The sequence below is a fragment of the Somniosus microcephalus genome, chromosome 19, assembly GCF_052327205.1.
Source record: "Somniosus microcephalus isolate GS21.2 chromosome 19, FLI_Smic_1.0, whole genome shotgun sequence".
Lineage (NCBI taxonomy): Eukaryota > Metazoa > Chordata > Chondrichthyes > Squaliformes > Somniosidae > Somniosus > Somniosus microcephalus.
Genome location: NC_141005.1, coordinates 39,235,625 through 39,252,752, shown reverse-complemented (window position 1 = coordinate 39,252,752; position 17,128 = coordinate 39,235,625). Strand labels below are relative to the sequence as shown.

Below are 17,128 nucleotides of genomic sequence, written 5' to 3'. Positions count from 1 at the left end.
GAAGCTGAGAACGTCGAGGATAGCACGTTTAGTGAGTTGGTCACACTGCAGGTAAAGGCTGCACAGGCAGGAAGGGAATGGGTGACCGTCAGGCAGAGTAGTAGGCGCAGGCAGGTAGTGCAGGAGTCCCCTGTGGACATCCCCCTCTCAAACAGATATACCGCTTTGGATATTGTTGGGGGGGATGGCTTATCGGGGGAAGGCAGCAGCAGCCAAGTTCATGGCACTGTGGGTGGCTCTGCTGCACAGGACAGGATGAAAAAGAGCAGGAGAGCTATAATGATAGGGGATTCTATTGTATGGGGAATAGACAGGCGTTTCTGCGACCACAAACGAGACTCCAGGATGGTATGTTGCCTCCCTGGTGCAAGGGTCAAGGATGTCTCAGAGTGGCTGCAGGACATTCTGGAGGAGGAGGGTGAACAGCCAGTTGTTGTGGTGCATATAGGTACCAACGATATAGGTAAAAAATGGGATGAGGTCCTAAAAGCTGAATATAGGGAGTTAGAAGGTAAATTAAAAAATAGGACCTCAAAGGTAGTAATCTCAGGATTGCTACCAGTGCCACGTGCTAGTCAGTGTAGAAATAACAGGATATTTCAGCTGAATACATGGCTAGAGGAATGGGGCATGGGGGAGGGATTCAAATTCTTGGGACATTGGAACCGGTTCTAGGGGAGGTAGGACCAGTACAAACTGGACAGGGGTTGGGAACCTGTGCAGGGAGACAGAGAAATTGGAAACAAGGATAGAAGCAAAAGATAGGAAGGAGAAAAGCAAAAGTGGAAGGCAGAGAAATCAAGGGTGTAAATCAAACAGGGCCACAGTTAAAAATAATTCTAAAAGGACTAAGAGTGTTAAAAAAAACAAGCCTGAAGGCTTTGTGTCTTAATGCGAGGAGCATTCGTAATAAGGTAGATGAATTAGCTGCGCAAATAGATGTAAATGGATACGATATAATTTGGATTACGGAGACATGGCTCCAGGGTGACCAAGGCTAGGAACTCAACATCCAGGGGTATTCAATATTCAGGAAGGACAGGCAAAAAGGAAAAGGAGGTGGGGTAGCGTTGCTGGTTAAAGAGGAGATTAACACAATAGTAAGGAAGGATATTAGCTCGGATGATGTGGAATCTGTATGGGTAGGGATGCAGAAAATGTTAGTGGGAGTTGTATACAGACCCCCAAACAGTAGTGCTGAGGTTGGGGATGGCATTAAACAGGGAATTAGAGACGCATGCAATAAGAGCACAGCAATTATCATGGGTGACTTTAATCTGCATATAGATTGGGCTAACCAAATTAGTAACAATACTGTGAAGGAGGAATTCCTAGAGTGTATATGGGATGGTTTCCTGGACCAATATGTCGAGGAACCAACTAGAGATCAGGCCATCTTAGACTGGGTATTATGTAATGAGAAAGGATTAATTAGCAATCTTGTTGTGCAAGGTCCCTTGGGGAAGAGCGATCATAATGATAGAATTCTACATTAAGATGGAGAGTGACGTAGTTGACTCAAAGACTAGGGTCCTGAATTTAAATAAAGGAAACTATGATGGTATGAGGCACGAGTTGGCTAGGATGGATTGGGGAACGTTACTTAAAGGGTTGACGGTGGATAGGCAATGGCAAACATTTAAAGATCATTTGGATGAACTACAGAATTTGTTCATCCCTGTCTGGCATAAAAATAAAACAGGAAAGGTGGCTCAACCGTGGCTAACAAGGGAAATTAGAGATAGCATAAGACCCAAGGAGCAGACATATAAATTGGCCAGAAAAAGCAGCAAACCTGAGGATTGGGAGCAGTTTAGGATTCAGCAAAGGAGGACAAAAGGATTAATTAAGAGGGGGGAAATAGAGTATGAGAGTAAGCTTGCAGGGAACATAAAAACTGACTAAAAGCTTCTATAGATATGTGAACAGAAAAAGATTAGTGAAGTCAAGCGTAGGTCCCTTGCAATCAGAATCAGGGGAATTTATAATGGGGAACAAAGAAATGGCAGACCAATTAAATACATACTTTGGTTCTGTCTTCACAAAAGACCTCCTAGAGAGGTCGGGGAACATGGGTTCTAATGAGAGGGAGGAACTGAATGAAATCAGTATTTGTAGGGAAATGGTGTTAGGGAAATTGACGGGATTGAAGGCCGATAAATCTCTAGGGCCTGATAATCTCCATCTCAGGGTACTTAAGGAAGTGGCCCTAGAAATAGTAGATGCATTGCTGATCATCTTCCAAAATTCTATAGACTCTGGAACAGTTCCCATGGATTGGAGGGTAGCTAATGTAACCCCACTATTTAAAAAAGGTGGTAGAGAGAAAACGGGGAATTATAGACCGGTTAGCCTGACATCGGTAGTGGGGAAAATGCTAGAGTCCATTATAAAAGATGTAATAGCAGAGCACTTAGAAAACAGTGACAGGATCGGACAAAGTCAACATGGATTTACAAAAGGTAAATCATGCTTGACAAATCTACTGGAATTTTTTGAGGATGCAACTGGTAGAATTGATAAGGGAGAACCAGTGGATGTGGTGTATTTGGACTTTCAGAAGACTTTTGACAAGGTCCAGCATAAGAGATTAGCATGCAAAGTTAAAGCACATGGGATTGGGGGTAAGGTACTGACTTGGATAGAGAACTCGTTGGCAGACAGGAAGCAAAGAGTTGGAATAAACGGGTCTTTTTCCGAGTGGCAGGCAGTGACTAGTGGGGTACCGCAGGGATCGGTGCTAGGACCCCAGCTATTCACTATATATTAATGATTTAGACGAGGGAACTAGATGTAATATCTCCAAGTTTGCAGACAACACAAAGCTGGGTGGACGAGTGTGCTGTGAGGAGGATGCAGAGAAACTCCAGTTTGGACAGGTTGGGTGAGTTGGCAAATGCATGGCAGATGCAGTATAATGTGGATAAATGTGAGGTTATCCACTTTGGTGGCAAAAACAGGAAGGCAGATTATTATCTGAACGGCAATAGATTGGGAAAAGGGGAGGTGCAACGAGACCTGGGTGTCCTTGTGCACCAGTCGCTGAAGGTAAGCATGCAGGTGCAGCAGGCAGTTAAGAAGGCAAATGGTATGTTGGCCTTCATAGTGAGAGGATTTGAGTACAGGAGCAGGGATGTCTTGCTGCAGTTGTACAGGGCCTTGTTGAGACCACACCTTGAGTATTGTGTGCAGTTTTGGTCGCCTTATCTGAGGAAGGATGTTCTTGCCATGGAGGGAGTTCAGCGAAGATTCACCAGACTGATACCTGGGATGGCAGGAATGACATATGAAGAGAGATTGGGTCGATTAGGCTTATACTCGCTAGAGTTTAGAAGAATGAGAGGAGATCTCATTGAAACTTATAAAATTCTAACAGGACTAGACAGACTAGATGCAGGAAGGATGTTCCCGATGGCGGGTGAGTCCAGAACCAGGGGTCACAGTCTAAGGATAAGGGGTAAGCCATTTAGGACTGAGATGAGGAGGAATTTCTTCACCCAGAGAGTGGTGAACCTGTGGAATTCTCTACCACAGAAGGCAGTTGAGGCCAAATCATTAAATATATTCAAGAAGGAGTTAGATATAGTTCTTAAGGCTAAAGGGATCAAGGGATATGGGGAGAAAGCAGGGACAGGGTACTGAATTTGGATGATCAGCCATGATCTCATTGAATGGCGGAGCAGGCTTGGAGGGCCGAATGGCCTACTCCTGCTCCTATCTTCTGTTTCTATGTTTCTATATTTATCAGGGGGGCTAACATGGCGGACATGACATTAGAAGAAGAGAACAGTAAAGATATAAAGACATTTAAGATAGAAAGGGGAGAGATAATTGATAAACTAAATCAAACTTAGAGAGGATAAAACCCCATGTCTGGATGGATTGCATCCACGCATATTAAAAGAAGTTAGGGAACAGATAGCAGGGGCACTATTACATTGATATAGAAATTCATTTGAAAAGGGAATAGTGCCAGGGGACTGGCAGATGCTAATGTGATTGCTATATATAAAAAGGGAGATAGAACAAGTCTAGGGAGCTATAGATGAATTAGCTTAACGCTGGTGGTAGGAAAGATAATGGAATCTTTACTCAAAGATTTAATAGAAAAACATTTAGAAACTGAAAATATAATAGAGTAGTCAGCACTGATTCAAAAAAGAAAAGTCATGTTTGATCACCCTTGTTGAATTCTTTGAAGAAGTAACAGAAAGGGTAGATAAGGGTAATGCAGTCGACGTAATATATTTGGATTTCCAAAATGCCTTTGATAAGGCACTGCATAGGAGACTCATGAATAAGGTCAGAGCATGTGGAGTCAGAGAAAAATAGTAGAATGGATAGCAAGCTGGCTCCAAAATAGAAAAAAGAGAGTAGCGGTTAAAGGTAGTTATTCATATTGGCAAATGGTGGGAAATGATGTTCCACAAGGATCAGTGCTCGGCCACTGTTGTTCACCATTTATATAAACAATTTGGACTTGGGAATCGGAAGTACAATTTCAAAATTTGCAGCTGACACCAAATTGGGTGCAGTTATTACAGAGGAGGACTGCAACAAAATACAGAAAGACATTAATAAACTTGCAGAATGGATGTGTAACTGGCAAACAAACTTCAATATAGACAAGTGTGAGGTAGTACATTTTGGTAGGAAGAATAAGGAAGTCACATACTCCTTAGAAAATAAGTGTCTAAATGGGGTTCAGGAACAGAGGGTCTGGGGGTACAGATACACAAATCACTAAAAGTAGCGATGCAGGTTACTAAGGCCATAATAAAAGCAAACAAAGCAATGGGGTTCATTTCTAGAGGAATAGAATTGAAAAGCAGAAAAATTATGTTAAACTTGTATAAAACCTTCGTTAGACCATACTTGGAGTACTGCGAGCAGTTTTAGTCTCCATATTATAAAAAGAACATAGAGGCACTGGAGAAGGTGCTAAAAAGATTTACTAGAATGATACCAGAATTGAGAGGTGATAACTATCAGGGAAAATTGAACAGGCTGGGTCTCTTTTCTCTAGAAAAGAGAAGACTGAGGGGTGACCTGATAAAGGTCTTTAAGATTATAAAAGAGTTTGATAGGGTAGATGTAGAGAAGATGTTTCCACTTGCAGGCGAGACCAGAACTAGGGGCCATAAATATAAGTTGTCACTAATAAATTTAATAGGGAATTCAGGAGATACTTCTTTTCCCAGAAAGTGGAACTCGCTAGCACAAGGAGTAGTTGAGGTGAATAGCATTAGATGCATTGAAAGGGAAGCTAGATAAGCACGAGGGTAAAAGGAAGAGAAGGATATAATGATGGGGTTAGATGAAGAAGGGTGGAGGAGGCTCGTGTGGTGCATAAACACCGGCATAAACCTGTTGGGCCAAATGGCCTGTTCCTGTGCAGTAAATACTTTGCAATTTTGTAATATATTGGAAAGAGGCCATAGAAAGGAAAGAAATACTCCTTCTTCAATGGTCTCTCCAGGCAACGTATCTCTGGTGATTGATTTGTACAATTTATCAAACTGCTTATAAGATTCATGTAAGGATAGGAGCTTGGGTATTCTTATATTTGTGAAAGGCCATTAAGGAGCAGTGGTATTGATTTAAAAAAAAAAATTGTTTATGGAATCAGGGCGTCGCTGGCAATGCCAGCATTTATTGCCCATTCCTACTTGCCCTTGAGAAGGTGATGGTGACCGCCCGATTCCCATTGACTTCAGTTTTGCTAGGGTTCCTTGATGCCAGACTCGGTCAAATGCTGCCTTGATATCAAGGGCAGTCACTCTCACCTCACCTCTGGAATTCAGCTCCTTTGTCCATGTTTGGACCAAGGCTGTAATGAGGTGGGGAGCCAAGTGGTCTTGGCGGAACCCAAAACTGGGCATCAGTGAGCAGGTTAATGGTGAGTAAGTGCCGCTTGATAGCACTGCCGATGACACCTTCCATTACTTTGCTGATGATTGAGAGTAGACTGATGGGGCAGTAATTGGCCGGGTTGGATTTGTCCTGCTTTTTGTGGACAGGACATACCTGGGCAGTTTTCCACATTGTCGGATAGATGCCAGTGTTGTAACTGTACTGGAACAGCTTGGCTAGAGGTGCGGCTAGTTCTGGAGCACAAATCTTCAGCACGATAGCCGGGATGTTGTCGGGGCCCATAGCCTTTGCTGTATCCAGTGCGCTCAGCCGTTTCTTGATATCACATGGAGAGAATCAAATTGACTGAAGAATGGCTTCTGTGATGGTGGGGACCTCGGAAATAGGCCGATATAGATCATCCACTCGGCACTTCTGGCTGAAGTTGGTTGCAAACGCTTCAGCCTTGTCTTTTGCACTCACGTGCTGGGCTCCACCATCATTGAGGATGGGGATGTTCTTAGAGCCTCCTCCTCTCGTTAGTTGTTTAATGGTCCACCACCATTCACGACTGGATGTGGCAGGACTGCAGAGCTTTGATCTGATCCATTGATTGTGGAATCGCTTAGCCCTGTCTATAGCATGCTGCTTCTGCTTTTTTTTTAAAGCATGCATGTAGTCCTGTGTTGCAGTTTCCCCAGGTTGGCACCTCATTTTTAGGTACGCCTGGTGCTGCTCCTGGCATGCTCTTCTACACTTCTTGTTGAACCAGGGTTGGTCCCCTGGCTTGGTGGTAATGGTAGAGTGAGGGATATGCTGGGCCATGAGGTTACAGATTGTGGTGGAATACAATTCTGCTGCTGCTGATGGCCCACAGCGCCTCATGGATGCCCAGTTTTGAGCTGCTAGATCTGTTCTGAATCTATCCCATTTAGCACGGTGGCAGTGCCACACAACACAATGGAGGGTGTTCTCAGTGTGAAGACGGGACTTCGTCTCCACAATGACTGTGCAGTGGTCACTGCTACCAATGCTGTCATGGACAGATGTATCTGCGACAGGTAGATTGGTGAGGACGAGGTCAAGTAGGTTTTTCCCTCTTGTTGATTCACTCACCACCTGTCGCTGGCCCAGACTTTCAGTTATGTACTTCAGGACTCGGCCAGCTCAGATTGTATAAAACATTTTCATGACTATCTTATTGGCTTAGGTTAAAGTGTTGGAGTGATCTAGGCACATTCTGCAGCTTACAGCAGCCAGTTTTTGGAATATCTGCTAATGTGCTTTACCAGTTCTTGTTAAACACAGCCACACCTCTGCCAGCGATGGCAAAGGAGCCACCGTCTGAGCTCAGATACGAAGAATAAGAAGAATAGCCATTTGAGTAAGGTACCAGAGAGTGACTAGTGCCCATGAAACTGAACCCACCTTCAGGAAAGGGCAGCACGGTGGCATAGTGGTTAGCACTGTTGCCTCACAGCGCCAGGGACCCGGGTTCGAATCCGGCCTCGGGCGACTGTCTGTGTGGAGTTTGCACATTCTCCCCGTGTTTGCGTGGGTTTTCTCCGGGTGCTCCGGTTTCCTCCCACAGTCCAAAGATGTGCGGGTTAGGTTGATTTGGCTATGATAAATTGACCCTTAGTGTTAGGGGATTAAATACGTGGGGTTACGGGGATAGGGTGGGATATGTGTCGGTGCAGGCTTGATGGGCCGAAATGGCCTCTATCTGCACTGTGGGGATTCTGTGTGATTCTGTGTGTGTATGTGTTAGTGTAGGGGTTACGGGGATCGGGTGGGATATGTGTCGGTGCAGGCTCGATGGGCCGAAATGGCCTCTATCTGCACTGTGGGGTTTCTGTGATTCTGTGATTTTCTGTGATTCTGTGAAAGTTGGCAGAAAAAGGTGGGGTAAAACCTAGGTGGAGCTTTCCAAAAGGTTGGATATACCCAAAGGTTCATCATTATACTGGCATAACATTAGTTTACAGGCAGCACTTCATCCCAAATATCTAAAAATTCTTATGTAGAACTAATATGGTTTGTACAAAGTATTTATATAAATTACAAATTTCCAGTAGTGTATATAGTTAAGAGTTGATTTGTTGTATCCGTGTGTTAATGGAGACACGGAATGCAGGAGTTGGTTTAACAGGTGTTTACTGAACAAAGTCTGGAGGTGGACTAAAAGATACAAGACGCTATACAGGCTTATATACCCGAGTGGTCACTACCGGTATTACAGTACACGGGGGCTCTTAAAGGTACATACACTACAATTCCTCCCCTTTTAGATAATTAGTACATAACATTTTAAGTAATCATTAATTAACATGTTTACAAGAACAATAATCTACATATTTGCTGCAGTTAATCAATTATAAGTCAGTCTCTCTGGAGGCTTCCTGACTCGGTCCGGATAACGCCTCGTTGGTGTAGTAGTTTTCGGTGGTGTAGTAGGTTCTTTTGGCAAGGTCGATTCGGCTTGAATGCCAGTGTCGGGTTCATCTGGTTCCAGTATCACCGGATCGGAGGTAGATACTATGGGTATCTCTGCTTCATCATTAGGCGTATAGAGTTGTGGTGTAGGTTGTCCCTTTTCGGATGACTCTATGATCTGGTCAGCATGGCGCCTTATTATGCTTTCTCCAATGTCCACGGTATACATCAGCGGTCCTAGTCGTGTGCAAATAGTTCCAAGCTGCCATTTCTTGGTACGGTAGTCCCGGGCCAAAACTGGTTGACCTATCTGGAAGGTTCTAGTTGGCCTTTCATTCATGCCTTGAAATTGCCGGTTCTCTACGTCCCTTCTGATGTTTGGCTTGATCAAATCCAGCCGGCATCTTAGTCTTCTATTGAAAAACATCATGGCAGGAGTTTGGTTTGTAACCACATGTGTTGCATTCCTGTACGCAAACAAGAAGTTATCTACCTTATGTTGTAGATTTATGTCTTCATTACCCATGGCCTTTATGGCCTTCTTGAAGGTCTGGACAAACCTTTCGGCTAATCCATTGGTGGCGGGATGGTATGGGGCGGACGTGTAGTGCTTAACCCCATTGATTTTTAAGAACTTCCTGAATTCTTCGGACACAAATTGCGGTCCATTATCAGAACAGATCTGTTCAGGCAGCCCATTCCTGGCAAATATGGTCCTTAATACTGTGATGGTTATTTCCGTGGTGGTGGAGGACATCTTTATTACCTCCGGCCACTTGGAGTGTGCATCCACCGCGATTAAGAACATTGAGTCCATAAATGGACCAGCAAAGTCGATATGTACCCTTTGCCATGGAGATGAGGGCCACTCCCATGGATGTAGAGGGGCTTGTGGTGGGGCGTTTTGGACCTTCTGGCATCCTAGGCAGCTCTTGGTCATTTCTTCGATGTCTCCATCGATACCTGGCCACCACACAAACGCTCTGGCTAGGTTCTTCATTTTCACTCCACCCAGATGCCCCTCGTGAAGCTCCTTCAGCACTTTATCCTGGAGTTTGGGTGGAATCACCACTCTGGATCCACACATCAAGGTTCCTCGGCACACTGACAGCTGTTCTCTTCTTTGCGAGAATGCTGGCAACAGTGGTTCGCCATGTGCTGACCATCCCTTCACCGTTAAATCGTAGACTCGTGAGAGAGTCGGGTCATTTCTCGTTTCCTTTTCAATGGTAGAATTTGTTACTGGTAGACATTCCACTGTGGTTGAGTGGAACATCTCCACTGGGTCCACTGTAGGTGCCTCTTCTACCATTGGCAACGGTAGGCGCGATAAACCGTCAGCATTCCCATGCTGTTTTGATCCTTTGTATTCCATGTCATATTGGTGTGCCCCTAGGAAAAGGGACCACCTCTGTAGCCTTTGCGCTGTCATAATGGGAACGCCCTTTTTAGGGTTGAATATGGAGACGAGGGGTTGATGGTCAGTCAACAAGGTAAATTTTTGTCCATGTAGGTAATGGTTGAATTTCTTCACTCCCCACACCAGGTTGAGTGCTTCCCTGTCGATCTGGGCATAGTTGCACTCAGCTGAGTTCAATGAGCGTGACGCAAAAGCTATCGGCCGCTCCAAGCCATCAGGGAATCTATGCGATAATACCGCTCCTACGCCGTAAGGGGATGCATCGCACGCCAGTCTGATTGGCAGTGATGGGTTGTAATGAGCCAACACTTCCTTGGACGTGATCAAGCCTTTGCATTTATGGAAGGCACGTTTACAGTCTTCGCTCCAATTCCAAATTACTCCCGTTTGTAGCAGTGCGTTAAGAGGGTGCAGAACAGTTGACAAGTTCGGTAAAAATTTATGATAGTAATTTATCAATCCCAGGAACGACCTTAATTGTGAGACATTTTCAGGTGCTGGGGCTTGTATGACCGCTTCAATTTTTTCAGGTGACTTATGCAACCCTTCTTCGTTAATTATATGGCCACAATATATTTGTTTCTGGAAAAATTCGCACTTGGGGCGATTTGCTCGTAGGCCCCGTTCTCTCAGCCTAGTGAGCACCTGCTCCAAATTGGCAAGGTGCTCGTTGTCGTTTTCTCCTGTTACAAGGATGTCGTCTAGGCAGCATTGAGTCCCCGGAATCCCTTGCAGGACTTGCTCCATAGCTCTTTGCCAGATAGCTGGAGCTGATGCTACTCCGAAAACCAGTCGATTGTACTGGTACAGGCCTTTGTGTGTGTTTATCATGAGATACTTTTTAGAGGCCTCCTCAACCTCCATCTGTAGATATGCCTGTGCCAAGTCAATTTTGGTGAAACGTTTCCCTCCGGATAGTGAGGCGAAAATATCTTCTATCCTCGGAAGAGGATACTGTACCATGTGAAGGATCGGGTTTACAGTCACCTTGAAGTCCCCACAGATGCGAATTTTTCTCTGTTCTTCAGATTTATCATTATTCAACGTTTTCTTCATGACCGGGACGATGGGTGTTGCCCACTCGCTCCAATCTACCTTGGATAACATGCCTGCCTTTTCCAAATTCTCCAGCTCTGCCTCGACTGCTGGACAAATTGCGTATGGCACTGGCCTTGCCTTAAAAAACTTGGGAATTGCCGCATCTTCCACTTTTATTGAGGCGGTGACGCCTTTCAAGGTTCCTAGTTCCTGTTGAAACACTTCTTTGGCATTGGCCAAGATGTCTTTTAATCGTTCAGGTATGACGTCATCATCATTTTTTTTCTTACTGGTCACCATCAGTGCCTGAATGGAGTGCCAGTCTAAACGTATCTTCCTGATCCATTCACGTCCCAACAGCGGTGGACCACCATCTTGCAGAACGTATAAATACAACTTCTGTATTTCCTTGCCGTTGTATACAACAGGCACCCTTATTTTCCCTCTGGGGTATACTTTCTGCCCCGTATATGTCTTCAAGATAATGGATGTGTCTTTCAAAGGTATATGCGGAAATAGCCGCTCGTAATCCCGTCGACTTATGACGGTCAGAGCTGATCCCGTATCTGGCTCCATTTTAACTGGGGACCCCGCTATCGTGAGGGTAACCCAAATGGTCTGGTAATCTTCTTTGGCAATTACATTATGTAATTTGAGACAGCTTAGTCTCTTGTTTCCGGAGTCGCTATTCGCTCTTCTGGTCTTCGGAGCTACTGTCCGTCATCATTTGTACCTTTCTGTACTTTTCCTTATTGATTTTTTTTCTGTCAGTGGATTTTTTGTTTCCAGATCGGCATACACGTGCAATGTGTCCCATCTTTCCGCATTGCCCGCATGCTTTGTCCTTGAACCAGCAGTCCCTCTGGTCATGGGTGGATCTGCCGCAGCGATAACATCTCTCGAAACCCCGTGTCATTTCATGGGTGCCAAAGTCCTGTGGCTTTTGCTGTATCTCTGCAGCTCCTCTTGCTGCTGCTTCGTATGATACAGCCACACTGAAAGCCTTGTCCAGTGTCAAATCTTTCTCAGAAAGTAGCCTTTTTTGTGTTCCTTCACTTAGGAGACCGCAGACGAATTTGTCTCGTAGAGAATCTGCCAGTCCTGCCCCGAATTGGCAGTGCTTTGACAGCTTTCTTAATTCGGTGAGGTAATCAGCGTTACTTTCATTCTTGTGCTGATTCCTCCTGAAGAATTTGAATCGTTCCGCTATCAGCAGCGGTGTTGGGTTTAAGTGCTCCTGTAGGGTATCAACAATCTCCTTAAAATTCTTGTCCATTGGTTTGGCTGGAGTGATTAAGTTTCGTAACAGCCCGTATGTCCTTGCGCCCATCAGATTTAGAAGTACCGATGCCTTTTTATCATCCTCTACTTCATTCGCTGTGCAATATACCTCCACTCTTTCCACATATGTGGTCCAATCCTCTATATTACTATCGAAAGCAGTAATATTGCCAGTCTTAGGCATCCTGAAAATCAAAAATGGCGCCTCCTGCGCATTCCTTTCTTCCCTGCCGAGAAAAAATGGCGCCTCCCGCGCTTTCCCGCCGCTGCCGCTGCTGACAACGCTGTTCTCCGCGGTTTTTATTTATACAGATATTTTTAATAGTTGGAGACTCGTTCCCGCCGGACTCTCTGGGACTTTTCCCTCCCTCTGCTTGGTCCGAACGCCGACCTGCTTTGCAGCGCCGGCCGTCTCCCGAGTGCTCCACCCTCCGTCTCTGTTTGCCTCTGCCTTCCGACTCGCTGCTCGGCCCCGCTGCAGAGCCACCCGATCGAGCCCCAGCCCGCCACCCAGGAAGGATTAGTGCAGTACCTGTCACCAGCCCGGCTAGCTGGTGAAACCACAGTTTTTTTTTTGTTTTTTTTTCTTCGACCTTCGTCTGAGGAATCGATCTCCTTGAGGTGCTGCCGAATTGCAGGTAAGTCCGTTTCCAATTCGTCGCCACTGTTGTATACGTGTGTTAATGGAGACACGGAATGCAGGAGTTGGTTTAACAGGTGTTTACTGAACAAAGTCTGGAGGTGAACTAAAAGATACAAGACGCTATACAGGCTTATATACCCGAGTGGTCACTACCGGTATTACAGTACACAGGGGCTCTTAAAGGTACATACACTACATGATTACATTTTTAACAGTATCTGGATATTATTTCAAGTAATATTGTTTAACCATGTGTAGTGAGAAGTATCATTTAAGTAAAGTATGGAGATTACTAACCTGACAACAAATTGCTGAGCATTGATGGTCGACTCTGATGGGTAAGAGGTTTTCTCACTGGCTTTGGGAGCTGGTTGACTGGAGAAGGAAATTGAACTGATGGGTCCCAGATTGAAGTTACTATACCAATTAAGTAAGCAAAGCTCCTCATCATAAAACTTGATGCAACCTTTGACATCACAAGTCACTATGTACCTGTAATGGCCATTAAAAATGCAGTTATTATTATCTGAACAAATACAGACAATTGAATCCTATTGCACGGACACTAACTTACACTTGGCTTAAATAATATTTCAACACCATTGCAATCACAATAATACAAAGATGAATATTTAGATTAAACCTTATATTTCAGGATGTTTGAGCTGCCTTTAATTTCCCATTCCAAATTGATAACAACAAATACCTTTCCAGTTATTAAAGTCACCACTCAGCTCCTTCTATCACTTGCACTATTCGAAAAAGACATCGGGCTGGAAATTCCAATGGCTGGGGCGGAGTGGGACTTCTATCCACTGAGCTCACCATAAATGACCAATTTACGGAAATAGATGTATGCATGCCTTCAACACCACAGATACACATGGGGTGAAGATCATGAAGGGGCAAGAGTAAGACCCCAAATGGGCCTTGAATGGCTAAAAAAAAAAAAGTGGACCTGGAAATTACCTAGGAAGGAGCGGGAGAATGGTGGGGGAGGGAATGGTGAGGAGGGAGAGGGGATGTGGTGGCCAGAAAATACCCAGAGGAGAGGCAGAGACCTGGATCAAGATATAAAAACCTGCTGCTGCTTAAAAGGACTAAGGCAGGACAGGAAGAAGCAGGCAAACTGGGCGACAAGGATGGTAGCTAGAGTAAAGAAACAAATATTAAATTTAAAGGACTTGGACATGCATGTCCTCCTAATGGAGATACGGACCAGAAGGGATGCACTGGGGTTGTAGGCAGGAGACCCTAAAATATGATGTGCAATTTGTGGAGAGAGTTGACTGTGGCAGCAAGTGCCACCTCCTTGAATCTCAGAACTATTTTGTGGTGCAGGAAGAAGGATAAAGACCTCACCAGAGCAGCCAGGTAAGCTATCTACTTCCCCTGGCCCTTCTTCACAGTTTCTTTATAGGTATGGTCAGTGGCGGAGCCACTGGCCACACATCATTTAGTGGTTGGTCAAATCATCTTTGGAAGACTGCCTCCATTTTGTTCCCAGGAACCTCTGTCACTGGTTTTCAGCCTCCTGGCTCGGCTTTCAGACTAGGTAACTCAGCATTCTTTAGTTCTCAGCTCTGTCCCCTTCTTGCCATGTCAACCAAATCTCGAGTTCGACCCCTCCATCCCCCGCAGTCGGCTAAACCCAGCTCCACCTGCATTCATTATTCTCATGGTGCCAAAGCAGTCAGAGGTGAAAGTGTGATTTGACAGTAGGGTGCAGAGGCTCCACAGAAGTCAGCCCTGACTCCTGAGCTTGAGCCCTCGGGTCTCTGGGGTTCTGCTTTGAAAAGAGGGATGCTCGATGAGCATCACACTCACATGGAGATACTGGGCCAGCTCAGAGGAATGAAGCAGATGGCAGAGATCATGGTGGAGTCCAAAGCCACCCTTAGTGCTAATATCCAAGAAAAATTAAACACAGTGCAGCACTACCTGGAGAAGGTGATGGCATCACAAACATCTGCATTCATTCCTCCGACAGAGAGGCCTCCAGATCAGTCTGTGCATCCACTTTGGAGCACCTTCAGGCCTTGGGAGACCGCCTGGAAAGAATGATGAAAAGTGGCTTCCGAGAGCTTCAGGGCCCACTAATCAGATCAAGGATCCAGAATAGGGATGTGGCTCGAATCAGCCTTCATGATGCCATCCTCTCTCGTGTGACCTTTCTAGCCAAGCCCCTCAGATGGCTGCTCATGCAGATGTCAGGATACGGGACCAGGCTGTCCATGCACCTGCAGTAGTGACACAGCCTGAAGAGTTCTCTCAGGACTCAGGAGCTTGAGACAAGGGTTACTTCAGTCCCGAGGCTCCTGATACCACAGCACAGCCAATGCACTACTGGTGCCCCTAGCTCTCAGGTATCACATCGACACGGCGCCAGCATAGGTTAAAAAACAGCAGAGAGAGGCACCAGGGGTTGGCATGGTGGTAATAAGGGTAACTATTCTACAAGCTTAACTTAAATTAGGTGCATTTCTGGTGTAAATGGCAAAATTTCTGGGACAGCAACATTGGCCCTCATTATCCTGTCATTTGCAAACATGTAAAAATTGTGTGTGCAGGTGCATGTTCTGCCAGCAGTCAATTCTACCAGAATTTAGCATGTATTTTGGAACGGCGTAGCTGCCATATCTGACTTAACGCTTCAAATTCCAGTCTCCTATTACAGAACACCACCACTTTTGCACCAAAAAGAATCTCGGTATTTTGGGTCCATAATATTTCAGAATTTTTGTGTCAGATATTTGACTTGTCACTCTGCAGCCACCATTTGTGAACCCGATATAAATAATTATATGAAATAAGATTTGAATGCTGGATACATTGTGCAATAATTGTCACAGCTGTCAGTCTTATGATTACCCTCCAGATTTTTGACAGTTGATGTCAGCACTGCCAACACACAAATTATCCCAAAACAAAATAAAATCTTCACATAGGTATAAAACATTATACAATGCAAAATAACGACAGATGCAAGGGAAAATATTTAGCATTCAGTTTATAAATAGTGGCATAATTAAGGTCTCAAATTGGCATCATAGTATTCAAATAGCTCGGTTGGAAATAACCACATTGCAAGATAACTTTTTTTAAACTGCATATTTATCAAAAAAAACAATAGTTGATTATTGGAAAAAAGTCACTCTATAGCACAATTATTGCTTCATTCATACTATTCTCTGAAAAGATGAAAATATAGGGAAGACTTCCTCTGTTCACTATTTGGAATAAAATTATAAACATCTGTGTTTATAATTTCACTAGTAAAACAAAATGATGCATAGACATATTAAGAATTAATTTTGAAAATTCTTAGTTGGACCAAAAAGATCCCACTAATTCATATGTGTTTTAGGACACCTGCAGGGAATAAATTCCTCCTAACACAAAATGAGAGAATGCTTGTTTTTTCCACCATTAATGACACACTAATAAAATGTTTGGAATGCACAGCTTTGAAATGTGTAATTTCTGAGAAACCAATTTTGTTACAGGACCAGTAATTAAAGAAAAATAGGCATTTTCCCATTCTGGAGTGTCATTTTGAGTGATTACAATGAAAGTTAAATACACATCTGAGTTCTATAAATAATTCACTGATGATAGCCTGCCTCTCCCTTACCTGTCAGACACAGTGACCACTGTAATACTATCGTTCTGTAGATTCAGCAGTTTTAGAGCTTTCTTTTTGTATGATTTCACTGCATCAGATTGAATTTGTGGTGTGCGCATGGTGTCCCAGATAACCAAATTCCCTGCAGAAGTAGCAGTGAGCACTTGTGAAGGGATAAGATGGAAAACTGATTGACTGTAGAGTCCCACAATCTTGTTAAATGTCTGTGGAAGAAAAGATCAGAGGGGTAAAGTTTAGACAGTTAACCATTAGTAAGCAGGCAAATGCCAATCTCCTTGCTGCAATAGTAACAACTGAAGAGGCATCATTTATTTTCAGCGAGTAGGAGGTTATAAATGTTGAGAACCGCTGGTTAATAGTTATTCATATAGCCTCTGTTATTCTGTTTTTTTGTACTTTTAACCCCTTCAACCTTCTGGCTGAATGCCTGTTCCAAGGCAGTATCATGCTTCTGCAGCCACTATCAGGATGCGTTACAGATTGCTCATCTGACTCTCTCCTCTGATTTTCCCTCCCACTGCAGGGAGAGGTCAGATCTTTTGTCATGCACCTTGCTCAGATCAGGGACTAACCAAGCATGACTTGAACTTCTGCCTGTCCCCTCCATGCCACACAGTAGTCATATGCTGACATTCAGCACCAACACCATCCTTCAACCCTGTTCTTAAGAAGATATTTATTCAGCTCTGTATTGAAAAAAAGTTAACTGACACATCATTAAATGCTTTTGTTAAGTGTCTGTTCCCCATATCTGCTACTCTGTAGAAAAAAGAAAATCTTCTAATCTCTAAGGCTTGTTAATTTTAAAATT

The 17,128-nt window shown here is 44.2% G+C and overlaps 1 protein-coding gene across 1 annotated transcript in view; it reads right to left on the bottom strand.

Moving 5' to 3' along the window:
• Positions 1 to 17,128, bottom strand: part of cfap251 (cilia and flagella associated protein 251) — a 161,898-nt gene that overhangs the window by 85,253 nt on the left and 59,517 nt on the right. The window contains exons 10-11 of the mRNA XM_085961638.1: positions 16,306 to 16,520; positions 12,969 to 13,163 (exon numbers count right to left, since the gene is read on the bottom strand). Coding sequence (XP_085817764.1) covers positions 12,969 to 13,163; positions 16,306 to 16,520 — 410 coding nt within the window. The remainder of the gene's footprint in view (positions 1 to 12,968; positions 13,164 to 16,305; positions 16,521 to 17,128) is intronic.